The 15,931-nt window shown below is 60.0% G+C and overlaps 2 protein-coding genes across 2 annotated transcripts; both read right to left on the bottom strand.

Moving 5' to 3' along the window:
- Positions 1–1,123: 1,123 nt before the first annotated feature.
- Positions 1,124–7,495, bottom strand: LOC115643393 (HLA class II histocompatibility antigen, DP beta 1 chain-like; the record flags this gene model as incomplete). The annotated part of the gene is made up of 4 exons (XM_030547383.1): positions 7,469–7,495; positions 2,426–2,518; positions 1,492–1,498; positions 1,124–1,404 (listed from the first exon to the last, which is right to left on the bottom strand). Coding segments are annotated over exons 1-4 (408 nt in total), but the record flags the coding sequence as incomplete, so codon positions are not given.
- An 880-nt stretch (positions 7,496–8,375) lies between these two features.
- On the bottom strand, positions 8,376–11,643 carry LOC115643392 (antigen-presenting glycoprotein CD1d-like). Its single transcript, XM_030547382.1, has 6 exons — positions 11,598–11,643; positions 11,087–11,365; positions 9,787–10,068; positions 9,150–9,446; positions 8,764–8,863; positions 8,376–8,679 (listed from the first exon to the last, which is right to left on the bottom strand). The coding sequence occupies exons 1-6, from the start codon at positions 11,641–11,643 to the stop codon at positions 8,376–8,378; spliced, it is 1,308 nt and encodes a 435-aa protein (XP_030403242.1).
- Positions 11,644–15,931: the final 4,288 nt, after the last annotated feature.

The raw sequence follows: 15,931 nt of genomic DNA, 5'->3' as shown, positions 1-15,931 counted from the left end.
GTAAACGGATTGATTTGATGTTTGGACTCCACTGGGAGCTCGGCATCCAAGAGTTGGAGACAGGAGCACTTCTTAAGCTGTTTTCAGTCAAGCCTGCAGCATTTAGGGGATGTGGTTCAGATCTGGGTCTGGGTTTGCAGCAGGCTAGCGGGTCTGGCTCAAACCAGGCAGGGCACTGAAGTCCCAAGCTGCCCAGGGAAACAGGCTCGGGGTAGTCTCAGCACATCAGTTGGCAGTTTCCAAGGGGTTTTCTGTGACCCAGCCCATCACAGCACAATACACGATGACCAGCCGGGGGTCTCCTAACCCCTGCCTGCACAGAAACAGGTTTCCTTTTCAAGTGCCCTGCCTGTTCTAGACTTTAAGAACATCTTTTTAATGTAGCACGTTTAAGTGAAAAGGGCAGCAGCTCGGCGGGTAGCACAAGGAAGTGTCAGAATTCCGGGTCAGGAGTTCATCGATTTCTGCTGCGTTTCTCAAGTGAGTTTGGTTTTGAAAAGGGGAAGTGGATTTGTTTCGGAACGAGAGGGGCACTGACTGATTTTCTGGCACTTCACACTGTGTCTGCAGCTCCCTGCCGCCAGGAGTGTGTGGGACTAGCGAGGATACCTGGAGGGGAGGCAGGAGGGACACTGTAGCTCAGACTCTGAATGGTCTGACTCAGGTTCATGGGGAGCCAGGAGCTGGGATTAGCCCCACACTTCCTGGACGTGGGCTGAGAGAGGGGCAGGAAGTTCCTGGGTCACCAGAAAACTGGATTCGAGCCTGAAGGGAAAATTAAAGCAAACTGCTGTGAATCAAAATTCGAGTGAAACCCCCACTGGGGACTTGTTTCCTAGGCTGCTGGCCCATCCCGGGGCCATTCATCTTTCTTAGTCCCCAGGCAGACGAGCAATCCCAGGACCATGCAGCGCAGAGCCCCCGACCCCGCCACCGTCTTGCCTCGGCAGAGTCAGCCTGTGCCTCTGTGGAAAGAAGAGCACAGCTGGTTTAGGCTGAGCTGAGCCTTTCCTTCCCCTTGCGCTCTCTGCCCCCAGGGGTGGGGCAGGGCTCTGACCCAGGCCCATTCCCCAAGGGGTGCCCCTGCAGGCTCAGGGGCTGCCCCACACCCAGAGGCTCTTACCCAGTGCACGGCGATGGGGCCCTGCAGGCTGATGTGCTCCACCTGGCAGGTGTAGACGTCCCCGTGCCGGAGGCTCATCTCCAGCATCACCAGGATCTGGAAGGTCCAGTCTCCGTTCTGGAGCAGCTCCGTGGACACCACCCCGGCCGTCTGCTCCTGCCCGTTCTTCAGCCACTTGATCTCGATCCTCCCGGGGTAAAACCCTGTCACGGAACAAACCAGCAGGTCGGGGTGGGGCTCGGACCCCGATTTCGTGGGGGAAGCTTTCACCTTGGGCCGAACTGGAAGAAGCAGGAGAGAGAGAGATGGGAAAGGAGTGAGAGACAGAGCAGGACTCGGGGAGACCAGGTTCCAGCTCCAATTTTTACAATCTTCCTTCGGAGCATGAAGAGATCATCACAGAGCCGGGTGAAAGTACCATTGTTAACCTTTGGTATCCCCCATTGTCCCTGTCTGGGGGACACCTACTGGGGTAGGTGGGGTGAGGTCCCACAGAACTGGGGAAGGGCAAACCTTGCACCTGTCTTTATAAACAGGAACAAAGGGGACCTGGGGAATTACAGACCAGTCCTCGTAAATTGGTACCTGGAAAGGTACCGGAACAAATTATCAAGCAATCAGTTTGTCAGCACCTGGGGGTAATAGAATTAGAAGGACTAGCCAGCTTGGATTGGTCAAGAACAAATCATGCCAAACCAGCCTCATTCCTTCCTTGGACAGGGTTACTGGCCTGGCGGGCAGGCGGGAAGCAGTAGACGTGATGGATCTTGATTTTAGTCAGGCTTCAGACCCAGTCCCGCGGGACGTTCTCGTAGGCCAACCAGGGAAATGGGGGGGCCTCGCCGGTAGATGACATGACAGCCATGTGGGTGCACGACTGTTTGAAAGTCCGTACTCAGCAAGCAGGAGGGTGTATCTAGCGGGGTCCCCCAGGGCTCAGCCCTGGCTCCAGTGCTAGTCCAGAGCTTCCTTAACGGCTCGGATAATGGAGTGGGGGGCCCTAGAACAGTAACTCCACATAACCCCGCGGGCACTGCGGCTCCCCGGTCCCGTCAAGTGGCTGACGGAGGCTGACGGACGTGGCTCTGTTGGGTCAGGCTGTAGAAGCTCCCACTTGAGGTTCCAGAGGTTGAGGATTCAATTCCCCTGGGAACCACCCACACAAGTTACGCCCCCACTTACCTCTCCCGCCATTCCCCCTTCCCCCTCCATCGTCCTGTGGGCCTGGCTACAGCATGTCCGGGGCTGGGCACAGCTTTCCTGCTGCGCTTCCCCAGAGGGGACGTCCCAGTGTCTGCTCACCTGCGGCTCCTGGGTGCACTGAGCCAGGTGGGTTCTCAGCACCGTCACCAGCCGAGCCCCAGCCCCGAGGTAGGACGCAGCCAGCCCCCAGGGCTGCTCCACAGGGAAGGGGATGAATGAGGAGACTCGCCCAGATCACCCAGACCAAGAACTTCTCTGCCCAGCTCTGAGCCCCCACCCCGGGACCCAACCAGCCCCCAGGGCTGCTCCACAGGGAAGGGGCCAGGGAAACCCACCCGGACCAAGAACTTCTCTGCCCAGCTCTGAGCCCCAGCCCCGAGGTAGGACGCAGCCAGCCCCCAGGGCTGCTCCACAGGGAAGGGGATGAATGAGGAGACTCGCCCAGATCACCCAGACCAAGAACTTCCCTGCCCAGCTCCGAGCACCAGCCCCCGGATGCTGCTCATCACCCTGGGGGGCACCCCCAGGCAAGGGGCCAGGCAGCATCGGGCTCAGCTGCCCCCTTCCCCGAGTGTAGTGGGGAGAGGAGGGGACACAGGGTCCCAGCAGCCGCAGCTGGGCCAGGATCAGGCATGGACAGGGCAGGAGTGAAGGGAAGCAGGGGAGATGCCAGGCAGTTGGGTTAATTTAACCCTTTTGGTGCTGTCTCTGCCTGATCCACTCTGCCCCTCGCAAGCCAGCATGCAGGCGAGGGGCACAGACCCCTGGGCAGAGGGGGGCCCAGCGGATGGTGCAAGGGCGCCTCCCAGTGGACAGTCTCGGGAATGAAGGTGCTGCCCCTGTCCAGGAAAGGCTGGCTCCTGCCCCAGACGCCCCCTGCCCCAGACGCCCCTTTCGGACTCCTGGATCCCCAGGCTGGAAGGGACTGTTAGGGACTTTAACCCAGACGGCAAAGTTCGTTGTCTGACCGCGAGAGAGACAGGCAACACCAGCAAGGTCCGATCAAAAGCTCTTTATTGACAAGTGCACGCATCAATAGAGAGCAGCTCGTCTCCCGAGAGAACCAGCCCCCTCTTTACATCTTAGTATAAGCCTATATAGACAGTTCCATCGCGTCATAAATTATTCACTGGAGCAACCCACCCCCTTCTTCTAACAACTAGAAACTAGAGACCTTTACTATACATGCATGCCTAAAGTTAGAAATGTAGGGGAGTTCAAAACAAACAAGGAAGAAAACCAGGGAGTGAAAACAAGGAGGCTGGGAAGCTAGGGCTTTTATTAGTTTTTTGAGGGAGCTGCCCTAACACTGCACATTTGGTACTAAGCTAGGAATGCAGCTTTTTTTTTTATTTTACTTTTTTTTAGCGCTTGTGAGACATGCTGCTGCTTCTCAGTGTTTTCCACTCAGGAATTACCCACAAACCTTTGTTAGCCTGACTTTGGTCAGGTTGGCATACCTGGTTTTGTTTGCTATATTTTTATTTAGGCCTAACAGGACCCTTGTGACCCTCTAGTCTGACCCTGTTCAGCGCAGGCCAGAGACCTGCCCCACAAGCAGATCACGGAGAAAAACAGTCGTGAGATAAACACCATCTGGGTGGGGAATCCACCACTGCCCTGGGAATTTGTTCCACTGGTTATTTACCCTGTGAAACATTCACCCCTTATCTCCAGTCTGAATCTGTCTATCTTCAACTTCCAGCCACTGGATCATGTTCTGCCTTTGTCTGGCACATGGAGGAGAACCATTATCCAATTTCTGTTCCCCCTGTAGGTACTTGATGGCCTGTAAACAAGCCATCCTGGGGCACAACCTGGAATGTGGGACCACTGTGCCCCCTTCGCTCTCCAGCCTGGGCTGTCTCTCACAGAGCTGGGCCGGTGACAAGCAGCAAACCCCTCCGAGTGCTCGGCATGTGGAGCCTACACCCGGCTAAACTGCATGAATGCACCCAGAGCCACTCATGCATCATATGCAGACAGGCACCAGCCTTGCAGCCCAGCACTCCAGCCTCTGACACGGTTCGAGACGCCCTTCGACACTGCAACATCGTTAATTCGTCCGCCACGTCGACAAAGGGCAGTGAACAGGCGACCGACACCCCTTGTTAACCTGAGCTGAGGTTCTCTGAGCTCTTCCCCCAGACCACGCTGGTTTAGGTAAAAGCTAACACCGATTTATTAACCACAGAAAGCCAGATTGTAAGTGATTATACGCAGAGATTGGAGTCAAAGTTGATTACATAAGAAATAAAGACAAATTTGCAGTCTAAATTTTACAGACTCAGCAAGATTCGAATCAAGCAGTTTCTCACCTAACTGGCTGGTTCAGGCACTTTACAGGTCTTAGTACAAGGGGGAATTTCCTTCTCCACTAGGACCAGTCTCCCCAGATGAAAGTTGTCATGGGGTCCCCAGGCGATGCTCTGGAACTGCTCCCCACCAAGCCAGTCAGGACTTTGGGGAGCCTCCTCTCCCTTGGAGCAGACTGTCTGCAGGGCAAGAAGCTCACACGGCTTCACCTCCTGGGTCTCTCCTTGGAGCATTCAGCATCCTCTGGCCCTTTGTGCACTTCCCACAGCGAGCCCCCCCCCCCCGGCAGGATCCTGGGGAAGCCAGAGGGTCCTGCAGCCCCACTTCGCAGTCAGACGTGACTCTCAGCCAGCCAGTAACACAGAAGGTTTATTAGCCGACAAGAACACATTCCACAGCAGAGCTTTCAAATACAGACAACAGGACCCCTCAGTCGGGTCCATCTTGGGGGGTGGGGAGCCCAGACCCCGGTGCTGGACCCCCCTCCATTTCTCCAGCCAGCTCCAAACTGAAACCCTCCAGCCCCTCCTCGGCCTTTGTCTCTTTCCCAGGCCAGGAGGCCACCTGATCTCTTTGTCCCCAACCCCTTCCGTTGGCACCTTAACGGGAAGGGGCCTAGGCCATCAGTGGCCAGGAGACAGAGTGTGGGTCATTCTCTGTGCAGACACCATCACACCTGCCCTCTAGGGCTCTGCAACAATCCCACCCCCTTATCCCACCACCTAGAGACTTACGAACTGTGAAGGGGAAACTGAGGCACCCACACAGTATTCAGAGAAAACATTAAGAACATTCCCACTTCCTCACACAGTCTCCATAGTTAAAAGTCTTTGTTTTCCAAAAGATCTTCCAGGTGCTGAGCTGGGGGAGGGGGGAGGAGAGAGGCCACATGGGGATGTCACTGTCCCCGTTTTACTTTCCTCCAGCTGCTAGACAGATCTTTGTTGTGTCACGCTGGGCTGCCCCCACCCTGTAAGTGCCTCTGAGTCTGTCCTGGAACAACCAGGAGTCCGGCGGCACCTTAAAGACTAACAGATTGATTTGGGCATCAGCTTTCATGCGTAAAAACCCACTTCTCCAGCTGCATGGCATGAAAACGACAGATGCAGGTGTAAATATACTGACACATGATGAGAAGGGAGTTACCTGACTGGTGCAGAACCAGTGCTGATTGAATCAGGGTGGAGTGGGGGTAGGCGGGGCGGGGGTTTGGGAGGAGGGGTGCAGAGGAGGCACAGCCTGGGGCGGAGGGGGGGTGTCCCAGGCCCTGCACCCCCCTAGGGGCGGCCCTGGGCAGAGAGTTGAGCTCTGGCAGCCCTGATCTGGGGCCATGTCCTGGAGTTGATTCCAAAGAACTTCCTTTGGACCCAGTTTATACAGAGAAGCTTGTGTCCTGCTTAGCTGCACCGTAACCAGCCATTGTACTCAAGCCTTACAAAATAATTCTTTGACCAACCCTAACATATTGCAAAGCAATTCTCTGCCCAGTCACACCCCTCCGCCGTAGCTGATTTCAACTGGCAGAATTAATTCTGCAGTGACAGGAACAATGGAAGAACCAGACAGAGACCAGACAGGTAAACACTAGAGATGTGGGGACCGTACAGGCAAAACAGGAAAGAGGTAGAGATTTCACACCCACAACCCTTGGTAAGTGACTTCTGGCCAGACAGATGCCACCACACAAAGTTTTCTTTAACCAGCTTGAGATCTGTTTCTGTATCTGGTGATGATAGATCCTATTAGTACAGGAGCCTTCTTAACCGCCGATCTCTCCTCTCTCTAGCGCTGCTGTGCTAATGTGGCTGCAGAAAATGGTCTCAGACCTTACAACTGGGAGCCAGGACGCCTGGGTTCTATCCCTGCTATTGGAAGGGGAGTGGAGTCTAGTGCAGGGTTGGGTGAACTTTTTGGCTCGATGGCCACAGCTGGTTATGAAAATTGTCTGGCGGGCCATGAATGCTCACGAAATCGGGGGTTAGGATGTGGGAGGGGTGAGGGCTCCAGCTGGGGGGGGGTGGGCTCTTGAGTGGGGCCAGAAATTAGGAGTTCAGGGTGCGGGAGGGGGCTCTGGGTTGGGGCAGGGGATTGGGGTGCAGGTGGGGAGGTGAGGGCTCTGACTTGGGGGGCGGGCTCTGGGGGGCCGCAGGGTAGGACCGAGGGGTTTGGAGAGAGGGAGGGGGATCAGGGCTGGGGCAGGGGATTGGGGTGCAGGTGGGGAGGTGAGGGCTCTGACTTGGGGGGCAGGCTCTGGGGGGCCGGAGGATGGGACTGAGGGGTTTGGAGAGAGGGAGGGGGATCAGGGTTGGGGCAGGGGATTGGGGTGCAGGTGGGGAGGTGAGGGCTCTGACTTGGGGGGGCGGGCTCTGGGGGGCCGGAGGATGGGACTGAGGGGTTTGGAGAGAGGGAGGGGGCTCAGGGCTGAGGCAGGGGATTGGGGTGCAGGTGGGGAGGTGAGGGCTCTGACTTGGGGGGCGGGCTCTGGGGGGCCAGAGGATGGGACTGAGGGGTTTGGAGAGAGGGAGGGGGCTCAGGGCTGAGGCAGGGGATTGGGGTGCAGGTGGGGAGGTGAGGGCTCTGACTTGGGGGGCGGGCTCTGGGGGGCCAGAGGATGGGACTGAGGGGTTTGGAGAGAGGGAGGGGGTTCAGGGCTGAGGCAGGGGATTGGGGTGCAGGTGGGGAGGTGAGGGCTCTGACTTGGGGGGCGGGCTCTGGGGGGCCAGAGGATGGGACTGAGGGGTTTGGAGAGAGGGAGGGGGATCAGGGCTGCAGCAGGGGGTTGGAGCATGGCAGGGGGGCGGGGTGCAGGCTCCGGGCAGCACTTACCTCCAGCAGCTCCTGGAAGCTCGGCATGTCCTCTCTCCGGTTCCTACGTGGAGGCGCAGCCAGGAGGCTCTGCGCGCTGCCCCGTCCACAGGCACCGTCCCTGCAGCTCCCAATGGCTGCAGTTGCCGGCCACTGGGAGCTGCAGGAGCAGTGCTTGGGGTGGGGGCAGCGTGCGGAGCCCCCGGCTGGCCCCACACGTAGGAGCTGGAGGGAGGACGTGCTGCCGCTTCTGGGAGCCGCGCGGGAGCACGGCACACGCTCCCCTGCAGGAGCTCGAAGGCCGGATTCAAAGGTCTGAGGAGCCAGATGCAGCCCCTGGGCCATAGTTTGCCCACCTGGTCTAGTGGGTTAGAGCAGGGGGGCTGGGAGCCAGGCTTCTTCAGCCACCAAACTGCCTGCTCCTGCCCCCCTCCCCCCACTGTAGGCCCTGCCTCCACACCAGGGCATGGGGGGGCAGGGGGATGAGAACAGGGCCCCATTCTGTCTCTGGCCCTTTCCCACCCTTCTCCGACCCCCCAGGTCAGCCCAAGGTGAAAGTTTCCCCCACGAAATCGGAGTCCAAGCCCCACCCCCACCTGCTGGTTTGCTCCGTGACGGGGTTTTACCCCAGGGGGATCGAGATCAAGTGGCTGAAGAACGGGCAGGAGCAGACGGCCGGGGTGGTGGCCACGGAGCTGCTCCAGAACGGAGACTGGACTTTCCAGATCCTGGTGATGCTGGAGACGAGTGCTGCCCCTGACTAGACCCCACTCCCCTCCCAGTGCCAGGGATAGAACCCAGGCGTCCTGGTTCCCACACCCCAGCCGTGCCCACCCCCTTTATGTACGTAGCTGGGCCTGACCCCTGCACCCAGGCCTGGCTCCTACAGCCCCGGGGGGGCCCGCTGGGCAGCCCCTCCCTGAAGGGTTTATTGAAGGGCACAGGCCCTTGCCGGCTCCCTGCGGATCCTGGATCCCAGCAATCCCACAGTGCCCCCAAGTGTCCAACGTGCCCCGAACATCCCAGAGGGAGGAGAATCCCCCCACCCCCCATCCAGGGCCCCAATCTCCCAGGGCCCCGATCCAGTCCTGCCCTTGGGGCTCTCAGCTCTGGAGCCAGGCACAGACCCAGCCCTGAGTTCCATGTCCCCAGGAGAGGGGCCGATCCCCACGCCTGGGCTGGTGCTGCCCCCTGAGGCCCTGGACTCCCCTGGACTAACGTCCTGGTAGCTCCTGGAAGGAGAGAGCAGAGGGGATGGGTTAGGGGGTGTAACAGCCCCCCCACCCCCACCTCACCCCAGAGAGAGGCGGACTGACCTGCGTCTGGTCCACCACAGCACCACGGCCACGGCGGCTATGGCCAGAACCCCCAGGGTGATGCCCACGGCCAGGCCGGGGCCCCAGGGCCTGCTCTGCTCTGTAAAACAGGGGGTGACACAGTGGGAACAGGGATACTCCACACAGATCTCTCCACCCCGTCCCATTCGCACTCCCCTTAGCCCCCACCCTGCTCCCTCAGTCCCAGTCCTGTCCCGTCCCCCTCAGCTCCTCCATCCTGCTCCCCCGATCCATTGCCCAACTCTCCCCTTCTGCCTCCCTCCACCGCAATCCCGCTGCCTGGGCCCACCCGCGTCCCACTCAGGACGTGCAAGAAAAGCCCCCAGAGCCCACGACCGCCCCCCCCCCCGAGGACGTGCACCTACCCCAGGGGATCAGCAGGCTCTGGCCCCCCAGGCTGCTGTGCTGCACCCGGCAGGCGTAGCTGTGCCCGGCGCCTGGCTCCACGGCCAGGGAGCTGTGCAGCTGGTAGGTCAGGTCCGCGTTGGGCAGGATCCCGCTGGAGTTCAGCCACCAGCCCGGTGCCACCTCCTCCCCGTCCTGCAGCCAGGCCACGCGGATGGGCCGGGGGTAGAAACCGGTGACCCGGCAAACCAGCAGTACCGGCGCGGGGGTCCCGGCTGGGGGAGGCGCTCGGGCAAACACCACGGCGACCGGCCGCTCTGAGAAAGGAGGAGAGAGACGGGGTGGGGGAGAGGGGACGATTCAGCCTGAGCCTCAGGGACTCACTAGCCAAGCCCAGCTCCGCTCCCCGGGGTCAGGCGTTGGCCCCGCTCTTCTGGCCAGACCCCAATTCTATCCCCTGCTGTTACCAGTAGTGACAGATCCCCTTTCACTTCCTGTCCTAAACTGCTGTGCAGTGCGGCTATGAACGGCTATTGCGCTGCACCCCAGCTATAGCTGCATTTGTACACCAGGCAAGGGGTCCCTGTACAAACAGCCCCCTGCCCCACCCCAGAGATGGCTGCATCTCAGTGAGCGGGAAGTGGTGACCAGCCTCACCTTGCCTCTCCAGAGACTCTCTCCCATACTGGGCAAAGTTATTGAGCAGATAGATGCAAGTTATTCTAAAAAAAAACTGAAGCCTGGTGGACGCGCTCTTATCCCAGTTGAGAAGGTCCCGGGCGTTGAATGCCAGCTTATCCTCCGACCGAGCGACCCAGGTGCCCATGTCCACGTCGAAGCTCACGATGTCCTCGCCATTCCCCGCAGTGTCATAGAATCCCCTTGAGGTGCCGTTGGGGCTCAGCTCGCAGCCAAGGGAGCCCTGGATAACAAAGGGGTCTGGGACAGGAGGGGCAGGGGGATGATGATGGGGGTCCAGAGGTCACTGGGGGGGGGGCAGAAATAGAGGCCTGGTCCACACTACGCTGTTAAACCGATTTTAACAGCGTTAAATCGATTTAACGCTGCACCCATCCACACTACACGGCTCTTTATATTGATTTAAAGGGCTCTTTAAATCGATTTCTGTACTCCTACAAAACGAGAGGAGTAACGCTAAAATCGATATTACTATATCGATTTAGGGTTAGTGTGGACGCAAATCGACGTTATTGGCCTCATTATTTTACAGTAGCTACCCACAGTGCACCGCTCCAGAATTCGACGCTAGCCTCGGACCATGGATGCACACCACCAAATTAATGTGCCTAGTGTGGACGCGCACAATCGACTTTATAATATCTGTTTTATAAAATCGGTTTAAGCTAATTCGAATTTATCCTGTAGTGTAGACATACCCAGAGAGACGGGGCAATAAAGGTCCATGACAGGTGCAATGAGGATGTTTGGCCACAAGATGGCGGCAGGATTGTGGGGTGGCCCCGGCTGGAGTTAAGGGTAAGTTACAGTTTGTTTAAAATTGATTGTTCAAAGTGCTCTGAGGTTCATGTGCATAGTCAGATTGGCTTGAAAATCGCTGTGTTACATCGGGGCCTGAGGCAGAGCTTCTGGTGCAAATTTGGAGTCCTTTGGTCACGGGGTTGCTGAGATACAGACCCCCACCCAAATGACCTGCTTTCCAAGGCTCAGGGTATGTCAGGAAAGACCAGGATCCTCGGCTCAGGGAGCGGGACACGGGGCCCTTCCCCTCTAGGGAGTGCAGGCTACAGTCTGGCCCAGACCTGGCTGGCTGACTCGGGTGGAGAATGGGACACGGGTGTTTCCCCTCGGGGATGCCGGCTCCAATCAGCCCAAGGGCCAGGGACTGGCTGTCTTGCCCCCAGTGACACACTAAGTGTCAGTTCTCAGCACCCCAGGTTGTGGGGTGGGGGATCCCCTCAAACCGCTCCATACTCACAGCCCGGTCTCTGCTGCTTGGCCATTGTGTTCACAGTCCGGTTGAAGTTGAATAGGTAGTGATGGATCAGCAGCTCCAGGTCCCCCCACTGCTTCGGGGTCAGGCCCTGCTGGGCCCAGGGCTGCAGGAAGCGGATCTCGCAGGTGCCGCAGGCCAGGGAGTGGGTCTCCAGGTCGCCCAGCAGGGCCGTCCCCACCGTGTCTGTGGAGCTGGCGCTGTGGAACTGGGAGGTGAGGAGCACCCGGAGGGTGATGATCCCTGGGGGGAGAGGAGGGGAGGCTGCGGGGCAGGAAGTAAGAGAAAACAAGTGGAGAACAAAGCGGGTGGGGAGAGATTAACGAGTCTGCTGGGCTCCAGCGTCTCCGTGCTGACCCCTAACCTGCCTCCCCCCTCACCTTCACCCCAGCAAGGGTCACTAGCCCCGTGTGGTGCTCACCTCCCTCCCGGCCATGGCTTTACACCATCCCCACCCCACCCCAGTAGCAAAAAGGGCAGGGGGGGCCCCACTCACCGGCCAGGGCCCCCCATGCCCAGGGGAGCAGCAGAGGGAGCAGCATCCTGGTAGGGGAAGGGAGATCCGGGCTCTGGTGGGTGTCAGGCACTGGGACGGGAGGCCCCGAGTTGCCAATTTCTCTTGGTTCTGCCCCAGGGCACACGCCTCTCTGCCAACTTCTCTCTGTCTGTGTCTGCGCAGACCTGTCCCCGCAGCTGCCAGCCCCGAGCCAATCAGGGCAGGGTGAGTCGGGGAGCGGGGGCAGCGCGGGAGGGGGATCCCGGCAGCAAGGTCAGAACCAGGCCCTGTCCCAGGGTCAGTGTGTGTGAGACGCCCCCCCTCCATCTCCTCCAGCCTGGGGTGCCGCTGCTCCCAGGCCAGCTCCTAGCGCCGCCCTGGGGCAATGGGGAGCCCCGACTGCCCGGGGACAGCACCCCCTGCTGCCCCCCCTCGCTCCCTGCAGCCCAGCCCCTAGCGCCGCCCCGGGGCAATGGGGAGCCCTGACTGCAGGAGGACAGCCCCCCCCTGCTGCCCCCCTCCCCCTGCAGCCCAGCCCCTAGCGCCGCCCTGGGGCAATGGGGAGCCCTGACTGCCCGGGCAGAGCCCCCTGCTGCCCCCGTCCCACCCCCTGCAGCCCAGCCCCTAGCGCTGCCCCGGGGCAATGGGAGCCCTGACTGCCCGGGCAGAGCCCCCTGCTGCCCCCCACCCCTCCCCCTGCAGCCCAGCCCCTAGCGCCGCCCTGGGGCAATGGGGTGAGTCCTGACTGCCCGGGCAGAGCCCCCTGCTGCCCCTGCCCCTCCCCCTGCAGCCCAGCCCCTAGCGCCGCCCTGGGGCAATGGGGAGCCCTGACTGCCCGGGCAGAGCCCCCTGCTGCCCCCCTGCTCCCTGCAGCCCAGCCCCTAGCGCTGCCCTGGGGCCATGGGGAGCCCTGACTGCCCGGGCAGAGCCCCCTGCTGCCCCCCCGCTCCCTACAGCCCCTAGCGCCGCCCTGGGGCAATGGGGAGCCCTGACTGCCCGGGGAGAGCCCCCAGCTGCCCCTGCCCCACCCCCCGCAGCCCAGCCCCTAGCACCGCCCTGGGGCAATGGGGAGCCCTGACTGCCCAGGGAGAGCCCCCTGCTGCCCCCTCCTGCTCCCTGCAGCCCAGCCCCTAGTGCTGCCCTGGGGCAAAGTCCTGCTCCTCACCCCGCTGAGGGCCCCCCATCATGCAGCAGCAGCAGCCCTAGCCCTTGCACCCCAAACTTGAAGGGGGGGAAGTTTGACGGGGCGAAAGACAGCGCTGGGCTGTAGACAGGTTGGGTTGTTATTCTTGGGTTGCTGGGGAGCGCTGGGGCTGGGGACAGGCTGGGTTGTTATTGTAGGGTTGCTGGGCAGCGCTGGGGCTGTAGACAGGCTGGGTTGTTATTGTAGGGTTGCTGGGCAGCGCTGGGCTGTGGACAGGCTGGGTTGTTATTGTAGGGTTGCTGGGGAGCACTGAAGCCGTGGGCAGGCTGGGTTGTTATTGTAGGGTTGCTGGACAGCGCTGGGGCTGTGGACAGGCTGGGTTGTTATTGTAGGGTTGCTGGGCAGCGCTGGGACTGTGGACAGGCTGGGTTGTTATTGTAGAGTTGCTGGACAGCGCTGGGCTGTGGACAGGCTGGGTTGTTATTGTAGGGTTGTTGGGCAGCGCTGGGGCTGTAGACAGGCTGGGTTGTTATTGTAGGGTTGCTGGACAGCGCTGGGGCTGTGGACAGGCTGGGTTGTTATTGTAGGGTTGCTGGGCAGCGCTGGGACTGTGGACAGGCTGGGTTGTTATTGTAGAGTTGCTGGGCAGCGCTGGGCTGTGTACAGGCTGGGTTGTTATTGTAGGGTTGCTGGGGAGCGCTGGGTCTGTGGACAGTCTGGGTTGTTATTGTAGGGTTGCTGGGGAGCGCTGGGGCTGTGGACATGCTGGGTTGTTATTGTAGGGTTGCTGGACAGCGCTGGGGCTGTGGACAGGCTGGGTTGTTGTAGGGTTGCTGGGCAGCGCTGGGACTGTGGACAGGCTGGGTTGTTATTGTAGAGTTGCTGGGCAGCGCTGGGACTGTGGACAGGCTGGGTTGTTATTGTAGAGTTGCTGGGAAGCGCTGGGCTGTGGACAGGCTGGGTTGTTATTGTAGGGTTGCTGGGGAGCGCTGGGTCTGTGGACAGTCTGGGTTGTTATTGTAGGGTTGCTGGGGAGCGCTGGGTCTGTGGACAGGCTGGGTTGTTATTGTAGGGTTGCTGGACAGCGCTGGGGCTGTGGACAGGCTGGGTTGTTATTGTAGGGTTGCTGGGCAGCGCTGGGACTGTGGACAGGTTGGGTTGTTATTGTAGAGTTGCTGGGCAGCGCTGGGCTGTGGACAGGCTGGGTTGTTATTGTAGGGTTGCTGGACAGCGCTGGGGCTGTAGACAGGCTGGGTTGTTATTGTAGGGTTGCTGGGGAGCACTGAGGCCGTGGGCAGGCTGGGTTGTTATTGTAGGGTTGCTGGACAGCGCTGGGGCTGTGGACAGGCTGGGTTCTTATTGTAGGGTTGCTGGGCAGCGCTGGGACTGTGGACAGGCTGGGTTCTTATTGTAGGGTTGCTGGGCAGCGCTGGGACTGTGGACAGGCTGGGTTGTTATTGTAGAGTTGCTGGGCAGCGCTGGGCTGTGGACAGGCTGGGTTGTTATTGTAGGGTTGTTGGGCAGCGCTGGGCTGTGTACAGGCTGGGTTGTTATTGTAGGGTTGCTGGGCAGCGCTGGGGCTGTAGGCAGGCTGGGTTGTTATTGTAGGGTTGCTGGGCAGCGCTGGGGCTGTGGACAGGCTGGCTTGTTATTGTAGGGTTGCCGGGGAGCGCTGGGCTGTGGACAGGCTGGGTTGTTATTGTAGGATTGCTGGGCAGCACTGGGCTGTGGACAGGCTGGGTTGTTATTGTAGGGTTGCTGGGCAGCGCTGGGGCTGTGGACAGTCTGGGTTGTTATTGTAGGGTTGCTGGGCAGCGCTGGGGCTGTGGACAGGCTGGGTTGTTATTGTAGGGTTGCTGGGGAGCGCTGGGCTGTGGACAGGCTGGATTGTTATTGTAGGGTTGCTGGGCAGTGGGGGGGCTGTAGGCAGGCTGGGTTATTATTATTAAAAGGTTGCTGGGCAGCGCTGGGGCTGTGGACAGGCTGGGTTGTTATTGTAGGGTTGCTGGGCAGCGCTGGGGCTATAGACAGGCTGGGTTGTTATTGTAGGGTTGCTGGGCAGCGCTGGGCTGTGGACAGGCTGGGTTGTTATTGTAGGGTTGCTGGGCATCGCTGGGCTGTGGACAAGCTGGGTTGTTATTGTAGGGTTGCTGGGCAGCGCTGGGCTGTGGACAGGCTGGGTTGTTATTGTAGGGTTGCTGGGGAGCACTGAGGCTGTGGACAGGTGGGTTGTTATTGTAGGGTTGCTGGGCAGCGCTGGGGCTGTGGACAGGCTGGGTTGTTATTGTGGGTTGCTGGGCAGCGCTGGGCTGTGGACAGGCTGGGTTGTTATTGTAGGGTTACTGGGCAGTGCTGGGCTGTGGACAGGCTGGGTTGTTGTTGTGGGGTTGCTGGGCAGTGCTGGGCTGTGGACAGGCTGGGTTGTTGTTGTAGGGTTGCTGGGCAGCGCTGGGCTGTGGACAGGCTGGGTTGTTATTGTAGGGTTGCTGGGCAGCGCTGGGCTGTGGACAGGCTGGGTTGTTATTGTAGGGTTACTGGGCAGTGCTGGGCTGTGGACAGGCTGGGTTGTTGTTGTGGGGTTGCTGGGCAGCGCTGGGCTGTGGACAGGCTGGGTTCTTGTTGTGGGGTTGCTGGGCAGCGCTGGGGCTGTGGACAGGCTGGGTTGTTATTGTGGGTTGCTGGGCAGCGCTGGGCTGTGGACAGGCTGGGTTGTTATTGTAGGGTTGCTGGGCAGCGCTGGGGCTATAGACAGGCTGGGTTGTTATTGTGGGGTTGCTTGGCTGCGCTGGGCTGTGGACAGGCTGGGTTGTTATTGTGGGGTTGCTGGGCAGCGCTGGGCTGTGGACAGGCTGGGTTGTTGTTGTAAGGTTGCTGGGGAGCACTGAGGCTGTGGACAGGTGGGTTGTTATTGTAGGGTTGCTGGGCAGCGCTGGGGCTGTGGACAGGATGGGTTGTTATTGTGGGTTGCTGGGCAGCGCTGGGCTGTGGACAGGCTGGGTTGTTATTGTAGGGTTGCTGGGCAGCGCTGGGCTATAGACAGGCTGGGTTGTTATTGTAGGGTTACTGGGCAGCGCTGGACTGTGGACAGGCTGGGTTGTTATTGTGGGTTGCTGGGCAGCGCTGGGCTGTGGACAGGCTGGGTTGTTGTTGTAAGGTTGCTGGGGAGCACTGAGGCTGTGGACAGGTGGGT

The sequence above is a fragment of the Gopherus evgoodei genome, unplaced genomic scaffold, assembly GCF_007399415.2.
Source record: "Gopherus evgoodei ecotype Sinaloan lineage unplaced genomic scaffold, rGopEvg1_v1.p scaffold_58_arrow_ctg1, whole genome shotgun sequence".
Lineage (NCBI taxonomy): Eukaryota > Metazoa > Chordata > Testudines > Testudinidae > Gopherus > Gopherus evgoodei.
Note: the sequence above shows the minus strand (reverse complement) of the source record. Positions and strands in the feature narration are given on the sequence as shown.